The 14,543-nt window shown below is 46.6% G+C and overlaps 1 protein-coding gene across 6 annotated transcripts in view; it reads left to right on the top strand.

The window, feature by feature from the left end:
• LOC141148245 (transmembrane protease serine 9-like) overlaps positions 1–14,543 on the top strand; it is a 437,906-nt gene that overhangs the window by 384,043 nt on the left and 39,320 nt on the right. For 5 of the 6 annotated variants that reach the window (XM_073635506.1, XM_073635509.1, XM_073635508.1 and 2 more), the window contains 2 exons: positions 1,499–1,658; positions 4,666–4,937. In XM_073635506.1, the coding sequence (XP_073491607.1) occupies positions 1,499–1,658; positions 4,666–4,937 (432 nt within the window). The remainder of the gene's footprint in view (positions 1–1,498; positions 1,659–4,665; positions 4,938–14,543) is intronic. The other variant, XM_073635507.1, reaches the window with a different exon arrangement.

Below are 14,543 nucleotides of genomic sequence, written 5' to 3'. Positions count from 1 at the left end.
TGGGCAGATATCGAAAGACAGCACAGTGATTAGGGTTCCGGCCAGCTGCCACCCCTCTTAAAGTGCCGTTGGGTCCCATGGTTGGGTCGGCCCTGTGTAAACAGCAATTTTCAAGTCTTGCCACAGATTCTCAATTGGATTTAGGTCTGGACTTTGACTGGGCCATTCTAACACATGAATATGCTTTGATCTAAAGTACCCTTCCATTGTAGCTCTGGCTGTATGTTTAGGGTCGTTGTCCTGCTGGAAGGTGAACCTCCGTCCCAGTCTCAAGTCTTTTGCAGACTCTAACAGGTTTTCTTCTAAGATTGCCCTATATTTGGCTTCATCCATCTTCCCATCAACTCTGACCAGCTTCCCTGTCCCTGCTGAAGAAAAACAATCATATTTCACAGTAGAGATGGTGTGTTCAGGGTGATGTGCAGTGTTAGTTTTCTGCCACACATCATGATTTGCTTTTAGGCCAAAAAGTAAAATTTTGGTCTCATCTGACCAGAGCACCTTCTTCCACATGTTTGCTATGTCCCCCATATTGCTTCTTGTAAACTGCAAATGGGACTTTTTATGACTTTCTTTCAACAATGTCTTTCTTCTTGCCACTCTTTCATAAAGGGCAGATTTGTGGAGTGCACGACTAATAGTTGTCCTGTGTACAGATTCTCCCACCTGAGCTGTGGATCTCTGCAGCTCCTCCAGAGTTACCATGGGCCTCTTGGCTCTTCTCTGATGAATGCTCTCCTTGTGGGCCTGTCAGTTTAGGTGGACGGTCATGTCTTGGTAGGTTTGCAGTTGTGCCATACTCTTTCCATTTTCGGGTGATGAATTGAACAGAGCTCCGTGAGATGGTCAAAGCTTGGAATATTTTTTCATACCCTAACCCTGCTTTATACTTCTCCACAACTTTATCCCTGACCTGTCTGGTGTGTTCCTTGGCCTTCATGATGCTGTTTGTTCACTAAGGTTCCCTAACAAACCTCTGAGGACTTCACAGAAAAGCTGTATTTATACAGAGATTAAATTACACACAGGTGGATTCTATTTACTAATTAGGTGATTTCTGAAGGTAATTGGTTCCACTAGATTTTAGTTAGGGGTATCAGAGTAAAGGGGGCTGAATACAAATGCACGACACACTTTTCACATATTTATTTGTAAAAAATGTTGAAATCCATTTATCATTTTTCTTCCACTTCACAGTTATGAGCCACTTTGTGTCTGTCTATCACATTAAATACCAATAAAATACATTTACGTTTTTGGTCATGATAACATGATAAAATGTGGAAAATTTCAAGGGTATGAATACTTTTTCAAGGCACTGTAGATAGATAGATAGATAGATAGATAGATAGATAGATAGATAGATAGATAGATAGATAGATAGATAGATAGATAGATAGAATTATTATCTATTATGTATCTATCTATGTATATATCTATTATCCCATCTAAGTGAAACAAATTATTTATTTTTTTGCTTGTGTCAAACATTTTTCAGTGTGCGGTTCCCCGTCGGTGTCCAGTCGGATAGTTGGTGGTACAGATTCATTGGATGGGAAGTGGCCCTGGCACGTTTATGTTACAGATGGACAATATATGTGTGGGGGCTCCCTGATCTCACAGGAGTGGGTTATGACGGCAGCACAATGCATCCAGAAGTGAGTATAACATGTTACCTTTATAAACCAATTCTTCCATCAGACACCAATCATTCTGCTTTTGGAACTGTTTCTAAAAAACAGTCATGGACATATTCATTGATAGTGTTCTTCTTTTTTAAAGTGGACACTTTAAAACTGCTAAGTGTGCCTCATTGATCATCATTGATTGGTAATGTTAACTAAAGAGCCCTTGTATGAGCGCTAATATTGGGCCCTTGATTCAGCTATTGAGTTGATAGGCTTATTCATTGTAGATAGATAGACGCAGGTGAAGAGTAGAGTTGGGCAAATGGTTCGGCCCGAGTATCCATTCGGGCCGAACATTGGTTGTTTACTGGGTTCGGGGAACACCTGAATTTGCGTGGTGCTCAGCGGGTGTTCGTCTGCCAAATGCGCTTCAAAGCTTTGCCCAATCATGGTACAGTAAAAGTTGCTTGTTAAGGATGCTGCGCTGGCTTCCCGGCCCCGCTCCTTAACAACCGATAAGTCACCAGCTGTCAATGGGCTTCCCCACTGACAGCTGAATAAAAAAAAAAAACATTGCCGGCAAAAAAAAACTGGCGTGAGGTCCCCCCAAAATCCATACCAGACCCTTATCCGAGCATGCAGCCTGGCAGGTCAGGAAAGGAGTGGGGACAAGCGAGTGTCCCCGTCCTGAACCATACCAGGTCACATGCCCTCAACGTGGGGGGGTTGGGTGCTTTAGCGGGGGACTCTGTGCCCCCACCCCAAAGCACCTTGTCCCCATGTTGATGATGACAAGGGCCTCATCCCCACAACCCTGGCCAGTAGTTGTAGGGGTATGCGGGCAAGGGCTTGGTACCCCTACCCATTCATCAAAAAAGTGGCAAAAAGTAATTTTAATAAATAGTGCCCCCCCATGTAAATCTTTTGTCAATCACACCGCCCACCGCAGCCGAAAAAAAAAAATGCTCCCGCCATCCATGAAGGCTGGCCGCCTACTGCAGGCTCCTCTGTATGACAGTTCTAATATAGGGAAGAGCAGGGCCACTTAGCTACGTCACCTGGTGTCACCACCCCCTTGTGACATCACTGACCCAACATTCAGCCGTCTGTGACTTCAGAAGGGGGGGACGGTGCCACCAGGTGATGTAGCTAAGTGGCCTTGCTCTTCCCTATATAAGAACTGTCATACAGCGGAGCCTGCAGTAGGCGGCCAGCCTTCATGGACGGCAGGAGTGTTTAATTGACGATGGATTTACATCGGGGGACACTGTGTTTTTATTTTTTAATAAAGGAATTGTCAAAAACTGTCTCTGTGTTTTTATTACTTTTTGACAATTTTTTGGTGAATGGGTAGGGTTACTATGTACTCTATACTGATTCACAAAGGGGGGGTGGGATCTGGGGGCCCCCTTGTTAAAGGGGCTTCCAGATTCCAATAAGCCCCCCGCCCGCATACCCCCACAATTGCCAGCCATGGTTGTGGGGAAAAGACTCTTTTCCCCATCAACATGTTGAAGGCATGTGGCCTGGTACGGTTCAAGAGAGGGGACACTCGCCTGCCCCCTCCCTTTTCTGACCTGCCATGCTGCATGTTTGAATAAGGATCTAGTATGGATTTTGGGGGAGACCCCACGCTTTCTTTTTTAAATTTTGGCGGGGGGGGGGGGGAATTTCCCTCAAAATCCTATGGACTGGGAGGGACCCCGCACCATTTTTTTTCAATAGCTGGGTGCCGGAAATTGCAACCGCAAGTCAATTTAAATGTGATTTGACATATTTTTTTTCTTTAGAAGTGTCATTTTTGCTGCAGCATGTTCTATACAATGTACAGAGTTTCCACTTTATTTACTTGCATATAAGCCTTAAAAATGGGCACTTTTGATTTTTCCTGTTCGGCTCCCATAGACTTCAAGGGTGTTCACCGTTCGGGTTTTTCCCCTCTTTAGGAGCTTTGCTTGAAACCAAACAGGGGGGTGTTTCGGCCAATCTCTTCTGAAGAGTAGTCTATACAATACCCTAAACTCATAGTTTACCACTTGGATATTAGTAGCACACTTGGGACATCATGAAGAGTGCTTTGAACTTTTCCCTGCCTGGAACTAAGCAGGGTCCAGGTCTACGTGACAGCAGGAGGTATAAATGGGTCACTCTCATAACACTGCCTTGATATGAAGTCTCTGGGGTGCTGCACCTTCAGTCTAAGCCACAGGCTCATTTATCTCATTGTGGTTCTGCTGGTTCTGTTTTAACAATTCCTACACCTGCCCTTTAATCAAAGGAAGATGCAACACTTCATTCCAGTAAAGTAAGCTCATAAAAGGATCAAATACTCACCCTCAATCCACAGACATTCCCAAAAGAACATATGTTTTGCCACTAGTTGTGCTCAGTCTTTTAGGTTGAATGACGGCCATCATCAATCAACCCAGCTCCTCTGAGCCTATTCTGTCATGATCCCGCCTCCAGGCTGTGACTGGACAGTGAAGGAGAAGCAGCAAAGTGATAGGCTTATCTCCCTGCCACTCTGCTCTCTCCCTTTATCAGCATGTTCCATGATTGGTTTTCTCCTTGTACTGTTTATTCTTTCCCTAGTCTGAGTTTTGCTGTAGAGGCACTGTAAGAGGCTGATACCAATTCAGGTGCTTACACTGCTTGCAATAAATAAAATGCATGTAATGATGTATTAATCAATACAGAGCTAAATGATTCTGTATCTTTTATATCTGGCTTATTTTAATATCTTTATTTTGAACTGTTTAACATTGTAGGTCTAACAAGTATTCATACAATTGCATTACATTTCTGAGCTTTCAATAGAGATTACTATGACTTAGCATCTCAGTAAACTCTAAAGATCCTGCCTAAGTTTATACCATTGGACTTGTGTACATACAGTCCATTCATAGAGAACATATTATGATCAAGTTGTATTTCATTCATTAGATTCTGAGGTTCATTGATAGTAATGATATTGCATTGCCTTCTGCAACAGATGGGTCCTCATTTATACATGTTATGTTCTGTTTTCTTTCTGCAGACCTATCCAAGTATCGAATTATAAAGTATATTTGGGCATGTACCAGCTGGATGTGATCAGCCCTCATACAGTTATTACCAAAGTAAAAAATATCATTGTCAATAGTCAATATTCAAGTGTTTATACCCCTGGAGACATTGCCCTGTTGCAGCTGGCCTCACCTGTCACCTATACTCAGTACATCATGCCAATCTGTCTGCCATCTTCCACCACCACCTTCCCCTGTGGTACGGAGTGCTGGGTGACCGGCTGGGGTACAAGATCTTATGGAGGTGAGTCCATGAAATAATAATCAAAAGTGATTTTATTCATTTTCAATCCAAGTAGATCAGACCTTTAAGAGAAACCTTTGTGTATAATAACCACCATGAAGTGTGCAAATTGTGCAAAGTAAAATATATTTCTATATTGATCCTATAATGAAGTGTTTTTCTCTGCCATCTATATTAGTATATTGATATTCTTCTCTTTTTTTTTTGGCTTTATATCAAAAAACTTATCTTTCCCATATATTATTTCTGATCAAAATGTATCTAAGTGAAATATCTTATAGTGTTACCAATCACTTTATAAAGTGCTAGTGCTAACAAAATATTAAAAAATATATAGGTATATATATATAAGTGAGAAATAAACTGAAAACTAAAATCATACAATGTGCCAATATTACTTCATTCATGTCACGGCCGTTTCCAATTGTTTGACAAGCTGACAAGGGTCAAAAAATTAAAGGAGGTATAAATAAGAGGACAGGCATAGATACAGCAGCTTCCTGATGACGCAAACCCTATTGCGAAATGCGTAGAGGCTGCTGGGGACTTTCCTACTGCGTCCGATCATACGGGTGTGAGACTTGGAACGCATTTTGCAATTTCATCAGATCTAATCTTTTTCAAACGGGAACCGTTCTGTATGAGTACGCCTCGGACCACACATTTCAGGGTTTCCCATTGATTAAGTGGAGTAGTAGTGTCAGAGGAGTGATCAGACGTGAAGTGTTGAATTGCCTTAGTAACTTCAGCGATGCACACTGAGTCCCGGAGTAGATTGTCATTAAGATGCCAGGACGCCCCCTGTGGGATTGGGGAGGACGGGCAAAGCAGTGCTGTTTCTTGGCCTAGGCCGACAAGGCCCAGGCCTAGGGCGGCACTTTGCGGGGGGGCGGCAAAAAAGCCGCCCCCCCCGCATGCAAGAAAGCCCCCCAGTCCCGTTTTCCAGGGTCCCCGCTCCCGCGGCCGCCTCCCGCACAAATACAGCCCCAGAGGCCGGCTTGCTGTAGCACGGCACTTGTAAATATTGTGGGCTGTATTTGGAGCGTGCTTGGTGGGCGGGGAGGGGGTGGGGCGGCAGCGACGATGACTGGCACCCCCATTGGCAGCCAGTGATTGGCCAGGCCGGCTGAAGGTAATCTGACTGGCGGAGCTCAATGCTCCGCCCACTCTCCTCCGTACGGCTTCTTCACTGAATCTTCTCCCTGGCCCGGGGCGATATGAGGAGGAGAGAGAGAGAGGAGCAGCACGAGGGAAATCCCCAGCCAGCGGCCAGGACAGGTTATGTTACTATTACTAATGTGTGTCAAGTGCTCAATGTTAAAGGTATTATACTGATGGCCACTGATGAACTGCACTGATATGGGCACTGATGAGCTGCACTGATATGGGCACTGATAGGCTGCACTGATATGGGCACTGATGAGCTGCACTGATATGGGCACTGATGAGCTGCACTGATATGGGCACTGATAGGCTGCACTGATATGGGCACTGATAGGCTGCACTGACATGGGCACTGATGAGCTGCACTGATATGGGTACTGATGAGCTGCACTGATATGGGCACTGATGAGCTGCACTGATATGGGCACTGATGAGCTGCACCGATATGGGCACTGATAGGCTGCACTGATATGGGCACTGATGAGCTGCACTGATATGGGCACTGATAGGCTGCACTGATATGGGCACTGATAGGCTGCACTGATATGGGCACTGATGAGCTGCACTGATATGGGCACTGATGAGCTGTACTGATATGGGCACTGATATGGGCACTGATAGGCTGCACTGATATGGACACTGATAGGCTGCACTAATAGGCTGCACTGATATGGGCACTGATGAGCTGCACTGATATGGGCACTGATGAGCTGCACCGATATGGGCACTGATAGGCTGCACCGATATGGGCACTGATGAGCTGCACTGATATGGGCACTGATGAGCTGCACTGATATGGGCACTGATGAGCTGCAGCTGATATGGGCACTGGTGAGCACTATTAGGCTGCACTTGTTGCCCCTGATGAGGCCACACTGATGGGCACTGATGAGGATGCTCTGATGGGCACTGATGAGGATGTACTGATGGGCACTGATAAGGCTGTACTGATGGGCACTGATAGGCTGCACTGGTTGCCCCTGATGAGGCTGCACTGACGGGCACTAATAAGGCTGTACTGATGAGCACTGATAGGCGGCACTGATGGGCACTAATAGGCTGCACTGATTGTCCCTGATGAGGCCGCACTGATGGCCCACTGATGAGCTGCACTGTTGGGCACTGATGGGGCTGCACTGATGAGCACTGATAAGGTGGCACTGATGGGCACTAATAGGCTGCACCGGTTGCCCCTGATGAGGCTGCACTGATGGACACTGATAAGGCTGTACTGATGAGCACTGATAGGCGGCACTGATGGGCACTGACTGATGAGGCCACTTGGTACCCACTTTTAATGTACAGAGCAGAAGAGGTGGCGCTCTGAAAGGAAAAGGTGGAGCCTGAATAGGAAGGGGTGTGGTTTACAGATAGGGCGGGTCTTAAACAGAAGGGGTGTGGCCTTGACAGGAAGGGGTGGCCCATATTTTAATTAGGGGTGCATGAGTTTAGTTAGGCCTAGGGCAGCACAAAACCAAAATACACCACTGGGGCAAAGTACAAGTAAACAGGGGAATGGTCAGACCATATGGCATGTCCCAAGGACGATTGTAATAGGGTGTCTAGGAGGGATTGTGAAATGAAAAAATAATCTAATCTGCTGTATGAATTGTGGGCTATAGAGAAATAACTGTAATCCTTTTCCATGGGGTGGTATATACGCCAGACATCTACTAATTGATGGGAGTGTAATAGAGATTTGATGTGTGTGAGTGAGGATGTGGTTATGGATGACTTACCCGAGGATGTGTCGGCAGATGGAGACAGAGCAATATTGAAATCACCTCCAGCGATGACACAGGAACCCTTGAAGGCAGAGAGTCTGGTGAGAGTGGTGGAGAGGAAGCGAGCCTGGTCTGTATTAGGCACGTAGACGTTAGACACTGTAAAAAGAAAGTTGTTTAGCTTCAATTTGAGAGATATAAAGTGATCATTATCATCGATACAGGAATCAAGTACTTCAGGGTGAAAAGATCTATGGAATGCGATGGACACTCCTTTGGACTTAGGCTTAGGGGTTAGTGCTGTGGAACCAAGTAGTATAATGATGGTTGAGAATTATGGGTGTAGACCCAGTGCGGAAATATGTTTCCTGCAATAGCAGAATATTAGCTCGCTGTTTGTGGAAGTGATATAGGATCTGGCTATGCTACTCCGGGGTATTAAAGCCTCTACAGTTATAGGATGCTAGGCTAAGCGGTGGTGTGACTGCCATGTTGGTTGGTGGGGGTCGGGGGTGGTAAGAAGAGAATGACAAGAGTCTTTCGGGGACCAGGCTCAACCAGCAGGAGAGGAGATGGGGAGAAGGGGCGGGATTGTAGAAGGAACAAGTAGGGGAGTAGTTGGAAGAAAGAGTAGCATGAAGATAAAGAGAGGGTAAGGAGTTCTTCAGTCTCAGTGTCGATAAAATTGCAATGCAGTATGTCTGGTTGTGACTGAACACTAGAGACTGAAGCCATGATTTCAGTGGGTAGACAGAACTACATGAACAGGCCACTAGGTGGCACCAAATGTGCAAATGTCTAGAAAAATAATATGGATAGTAATGTGCTATGAAGAACATAGTAAAACCAAGAACAGTGCCAGTGACTGGCACAGAATATGCCTAGGGGGGTAGTGGAAGGCATGTTGGGGGGGGGACCCAGGGTCCTGGGGTCCACAGGGCAGTACTAAGAATAAAATAAACAACAGTACAACCTGTCATGGGGGAGGAAAAGAAAGGGATGTCATGAACATTAACATACAAATGTGTATAGAGCATGGGATGATGCGACAAACATTTAGTATATTCCTGCTATGCAAGTGAGCAGGCAGTATTCAAGTATACATTTCCCTGTGATTCAGGAAAAGAAAATATTAAAGCAGGTAAATTTTGCCACAAAATAGTAGGAAGTCAAAGGAGTCATTTGTTGAATGGTGTGTGTCAGAACACTGGGGGGGTTAGCTGTAGACAAATCTGCGCAACTGGAACAGGATGTTCATCCATATAAGACGGTTCAATCGTTCTGGTATTCAACTGTGGAACATGCTGTCTTTTGTTAACAAGTCCCAACGTGGGTACATAGTAAGAAGTCTTCCATGAAGAGTAAGGCCCCGTACACACGGTTGGACATTGATCGGACATTCCGCAACAAAATCCATGGATTTTTTCCGACGGATGTTGGCTCAAACTTGTCTTGCATACACACGGTAACACAAAGTTGTCAGAAAATCTGATTGTTCTGAACGCGGTGACGTAAAACACGTACGTCGGGACTATAAACAGGGCAATAGCCAATAGCTTTTGTCGCTTAATTTATTCTGAGCATGCGTGGCACTTTGTCTGTCGGATTTGTCTACACACAATCGGAATTTAAAGGATCGGATTTTGTTGTCGGAAAATTTTATAGCATGCTCTCAAACTTTGTGTGTCAGAAATTCCGATGGAAAAAGTCCGATGGAGCCCACACACGGTTGGAATTTCCGACAACAAGCTCCGATCACACATATTCCGTTGGAAAGTCTGACCGTGTGTACAGGGCATTAGTCTCCAACTGTAGCAATGTTCCATAAGGTGTACAACGTGGAAAACTTTGAACAGGGGGCACTCGTAGGAACATGAGTTATAGCAGGGAGTAATCCTGCACAAACAAGAAAGGACAAAAGACCAGCTGTTCTATAGAGATTCAATCATTGGGGTCTTTGTGTGAGGAGGATCCAGGGCGTCGCCTGCGACTTTTCTTGTGCCACTGTGGTAGGTATGGTAGGCCTGGGGTGGTGGGTGTGAAAGGCCAGTCTGGGATAGAGACATGCGGCAAGTCCAGAGTACTAAGAAATGTTGGGAGGTCCCCGAGCGTGCAGAAAATGTCTGTCTTGCCGTCATGGTGGACCTGTAGCTGGAAAGGAAAATGCCATTGATACTTCAGTTGGTGTGATTGCAACAGATGTGTGAGGGGTTTCAGGGCTTTCCGCATGGTCAGAGTCTGACGCGAGAGGTCCGGTAGAAGCATCACGGGTGAAGTGTTAAAGAGAATAGAATCTTGAGTGCTCGCAGCCCGCATGATGGTCTCTTTAATGTTGTAAAAGTGCACTCTGCATAGGGTGTCATGTACAAATGATGTGTCAGGTTTCCTGGGGCCGGAGGTCCTGTGGACATGGTCCAGTTCAAGGGGATTGTCTTTAGGCAGTTGCAAAAGTTGGTTGAAAATGGCTGTCACAGCCGCCTTTAAATCCTTTGATTCCACGGATTCAGGTATCCCGCGGACGCGAATATTGTTGCACCTGTTTCTATTTTCAATGTTGTCTTGCTGGTATGATAATTGCTGCAGCATGACTGTGTGAGTATTTAGTATTTCTTCATGGGTCTGTACAGCGGCGTGGAGGCCCTCAGTGGTGTTTTCTATGTCCTCAAAACGAGCCCCAATGTCTTTTTTAAGCTCAGTTATTTCTTGTTTGTATGTTTTTTCAATGCGCTTAACACACTGCTCAAAGTCAGCCTTTGTGGAGAGGGAGTGCATGTAGCTGTGCAGGGATCTCATTTGGGACTCCAAGTCCCAGCCATCCTCCGATCCCATGGAGGTATTGGAATGGCTCCTGGAGCATCTGGAGGGGCAATCCTCAATGGCATCGTCACTAGCCAGAGGGGGCACTGACCCCCCAACATTATGCTGTGCCCCACCATGTGCCCCCCTAATTAAAAAAAATTCTATCTATCTATCTATCTATCTATCTATCTATCTATCTATCTATCTATCTATCTATCTATCTATCTATCTATCTATCTATCTATCTATGTATATATAGATAGATATATATTTTTTATTTTTTTTATTTTACAAAAAGGTAATGTCTTTTTGTTTGCATTCGTAGTGGATTTGCATCTTACTCAGGCCGCCGCTGGAGTAACACAGTCTCTATTGACAGGGAGAGCATCCCCAGTCAGCTCCTGTGGGTGACTCCTCCCCCCTCCCTCTGCTCAATGACACTGCATAATGCGAGCGTTCACACAACCACGGCCGCCCGATCTGCTCCTTCCCCTGCATCCTCATTGGCAGGGAGAAGAGCGAGTTGCAGGAAGGACTCCACCAGGACTCTCAGTTACTGAAAAAACAGACTGATTTCTCCCATCCTTAGGACAGGAGAACCAGCCTGTAAATTCCAAGAGATGCCAGTCCAGCGCTGTCAATAGCAGGGACAGGACAGCAAGAGGAGGTTTGGGAACCCCACAGTGGCAGAACACCAGGGCCCAGTGGCAAGACAACCTTTGCAACCCTGATAGTTCTCCCACTGCTTTGGACCCTTATATTTTCCTGGTATGCTGGTGACATATATCTCTTGTTTTCTGACACCCTGGGGGGGGGGGGGCAATACAGTAGGAAGGGAGATCACTGCAGAACATGTGAAAGGGCCCATTGTATATGTGTGTATATATATATATATATATATATATATATATATATATATAATTGAATTTTATAGTTGCTCCCCTACTTTTGTCACTGTCCCCCCATGTTCCCCCCCTAAATATGAAAGCTGGAGACGCCACTGATGATCCTGAGTCCTGGATCCTGGATGGCATGTCTGAGAACCAGCCAGGGAGTCTAAGGTAGATTCAGAGTAGGTCGGGGACGCCGGCACCAGCGCCATCTTGGATTCCGGCCGGCGCTGGGCCGCGGCCGAAGATCGGGTGAAAAAGTGCCCCAAATCACCCGCTGGACGGGATCCCCCTGTCCCCTTAGCCTCCTTGTACTTATCTTTCCCCATTGGAGTTGGTGAGGCTGCGTTCTGCGGTGCAGAGAAGCCCCGTGAAGCCACGGGATCCGGGAGCTGAGACACTACACGTCCTTCAGCTCCATGCGGCAAGCCACGCCCCCCCAGAGGTATATATTTTAAAGAGATTGTTTGTGCCCCGAGTTCAGAATAAGGGCTAGATTCACATATGCATGATGTGGGAGCACAAATATATATTTCTTTATCATACATCATGGGACACAGAGCCTTAAGTAATTACTTAATGGGTTATGGGCCACCTTCAGGTGTTGACACTGGTATACCCAATCAAGGAAGTTCACTCCCTATATAACCCCCCCTCCTTCCAGGAGCACATCAGTTTTTTCGCCAGTGTCTAAGATGTTGGTCACGAGTGAAGATGTGCTCTGAGGAGCTCCAGGAGGGATCCATGCTTGATTTAAAAACCCTCCACAACCGGATCCATCCACGCCACTGTGGCCACAGGATGGTACCCAGGCCTCGCATAGAAGAATGAGGTTTTGCCTGCAATGCTTCTCTTTGAGGGCTGGACCCTAGGAACCAGGACTCTTTTTGGTCTTGCTACATTACCTAAAATTGTCCTGAGGGGTGCTTTACAGGTCCAAAGGAGTGGAACCATGGGCGTTCGCAGGTGGGGGCAAGGGGGGTCAAGTGCCACCCCCTGGAATCAGGGATCGGATCTTAAATTCAGCACAGATGCATCACTATCGGGGTGCAGGCAACCCACACCCGGGTGCCACCCGCCAGTGGGGTGACACAGTCAAGGTGCTGTCAAGCCCCCCCATCAGTGTAGTGTGACTTCTTTTCCTTGCTCAGTCCAGCAGAGAACTCTGCGGCGCTGTGACAGGAGAAAGGCGAGCTGTGGGCTGTCAGAGGTTTCCCCACTTGCCCCCCCTTTCTCCTGTCAGGGAGAAGAGACGGCAGCTCTCACCAGGTTCCCTGCCCAGCTTCCTGCCCACTCCGTTCCTTCCCTATTGGCCATAACTGAGGGCCAATCAAAGGAGACTAGGAGAGGAGAGCATCAAGGGACATGTAGTCCCAAAGATTGGCGGCCCCATTTTCCACAGGGAGGAGGCTACAGCTCGATCAAGAGGGAGATTGAGAGACTGCAGGCTGGGAAAAAGCTGAGGGAGAGAGCGCTACAGAACAAAAAATAAGGAGTGTGCTGGGCAGAAGCCAAAGAGAGAGACACACTGCCCAGCACCACCAGAGAGAGCCACGCTGCCCAGCGCCACAAGAGAGTGCCACACTGCCCAGCACCACCAGAGAGAGAGAGACACTGAGCCACTACCAGGGTACAGACATGCTACACTACTGACCAGAGTTGCCCCCGGTGAATCCAGAGTGAGCGATCGTCCAGGCAGAGGGATCACTGCTGTAGTTTCTCTGGGTCTGGTAAGAGGGCCTGTTGGGCATTATCCATTACTTATGTTAGGGACTGTACAACATCTGCAGTCTCTGACCATGATAATGTGATAATGACATTGTCGAAAAGGGGCGGTGCACGGGTGACCCTAAAATGATGCCGCCCCCTGAAAAAAGTTCTGGGGATGCCCATGAGTGGAACCCCTATTAAAAGGGACCCAGTCTTTGAAGGTTTAACTACGCTGCCAGCCATGATGGGTGAAGTTTGGATCTGCTATTATAGATTATACATTTTTGACAGTTTTTTAGTGAAATGGTAGGGGTAAGTACCCCCTTACCATTTCACACAGGGCGGGGGCGGGATCTGGGGGTCCCCTTGTTAAAGGGGGCTTCCAGATTCTGATAAGCCCCCCGCCTGCAGACCCCCACAACCACCGGCCAGGGTTGTGGGGATGAGGCCCTTGTCCTCATCAACATGGGGACAAGGTGTTTTGGGGGGCTACCCCAAAGCACCCTCCCAATGTTGAGGGCATGTGGCCTGGTACGGTTCAGGAGGGGGGGGGGCGCACTCTCGCCCCCCCCTCTTTTCCTGCGGCCTGCCAGGTTGCATGCTCGGATAAGGGTCTGGTATGGATTTTTAGGGGGACCCCACGCCATTTTTTTTTTTGGCGCGGGGTTCCCCTTAAAATCCATACCAGACCTGAAGGGCCTGGTATGGAATTTAGGGGGACTCCCACGTCATTGTTTTTTTTAATTTTGGTTCTGGGTTCCCCTGTGGGGAATTCCCATGCCGTTTTTATCAATGAACTTCTATGTGTATTGTCGGCAATGCAATAGCCGCGGGTAGTTTTAAATGGGTTTTTTCCTTCAAAATGTCATTTTGCTGTCAGACTGTTCTAAACACAGGAAACATGCGCCCCTTTACAGGCATACTATAGAAACTCCCCAGGTATGAAATTGAAAGGGATATTACACTTTTATTGTTTGACTTTAAGCATTATTAAAATCACTGCTCCTGAAAAAACGGACGTTTTTAAAACTTTTTTTTGCATTGATCCATGTCCCCTGGGGCAGGACCCAGGTCCCCAAACACTTTTTATGACAATAACTTGCATATTAGCCTTTAAAATTAGCACTTTTGATTTCTCCCATAGACTTTTAAAGGGTGTTCCGCGGCATTCGAATTTGCCGCAAACACCTCAAATTGTTCGCTGTTCGGCGAACTGGCGAACAGCCAATGTTCGAGTCGAACATGAGTTCCACTCGAACTCGAAGCTCATCCCTAGTGGCCAATAGTTTTCATCTCTTTATTTATTCTGAGCATGCGTG

Source organism: Aquarana catesbeiana, linkage group LG06 (assembly GCF_042186555.1).
Source record: "Aquarana catesbeiana isolate 2022-GZ linkage group LG06, ASM4218655v1, whole genome shotgun sequence".
Classification (NCBI taxonomy): Eukaryota; Metazoa; Chordata; class Amphibia; order Anura; family Ranidae; genus Aquarana; species Aquarana catesbeiana.
Note: the sequence above shows the minus strand (reverse complement) of the source record. Positions and strands in the feature narration are given on the sequence as shown.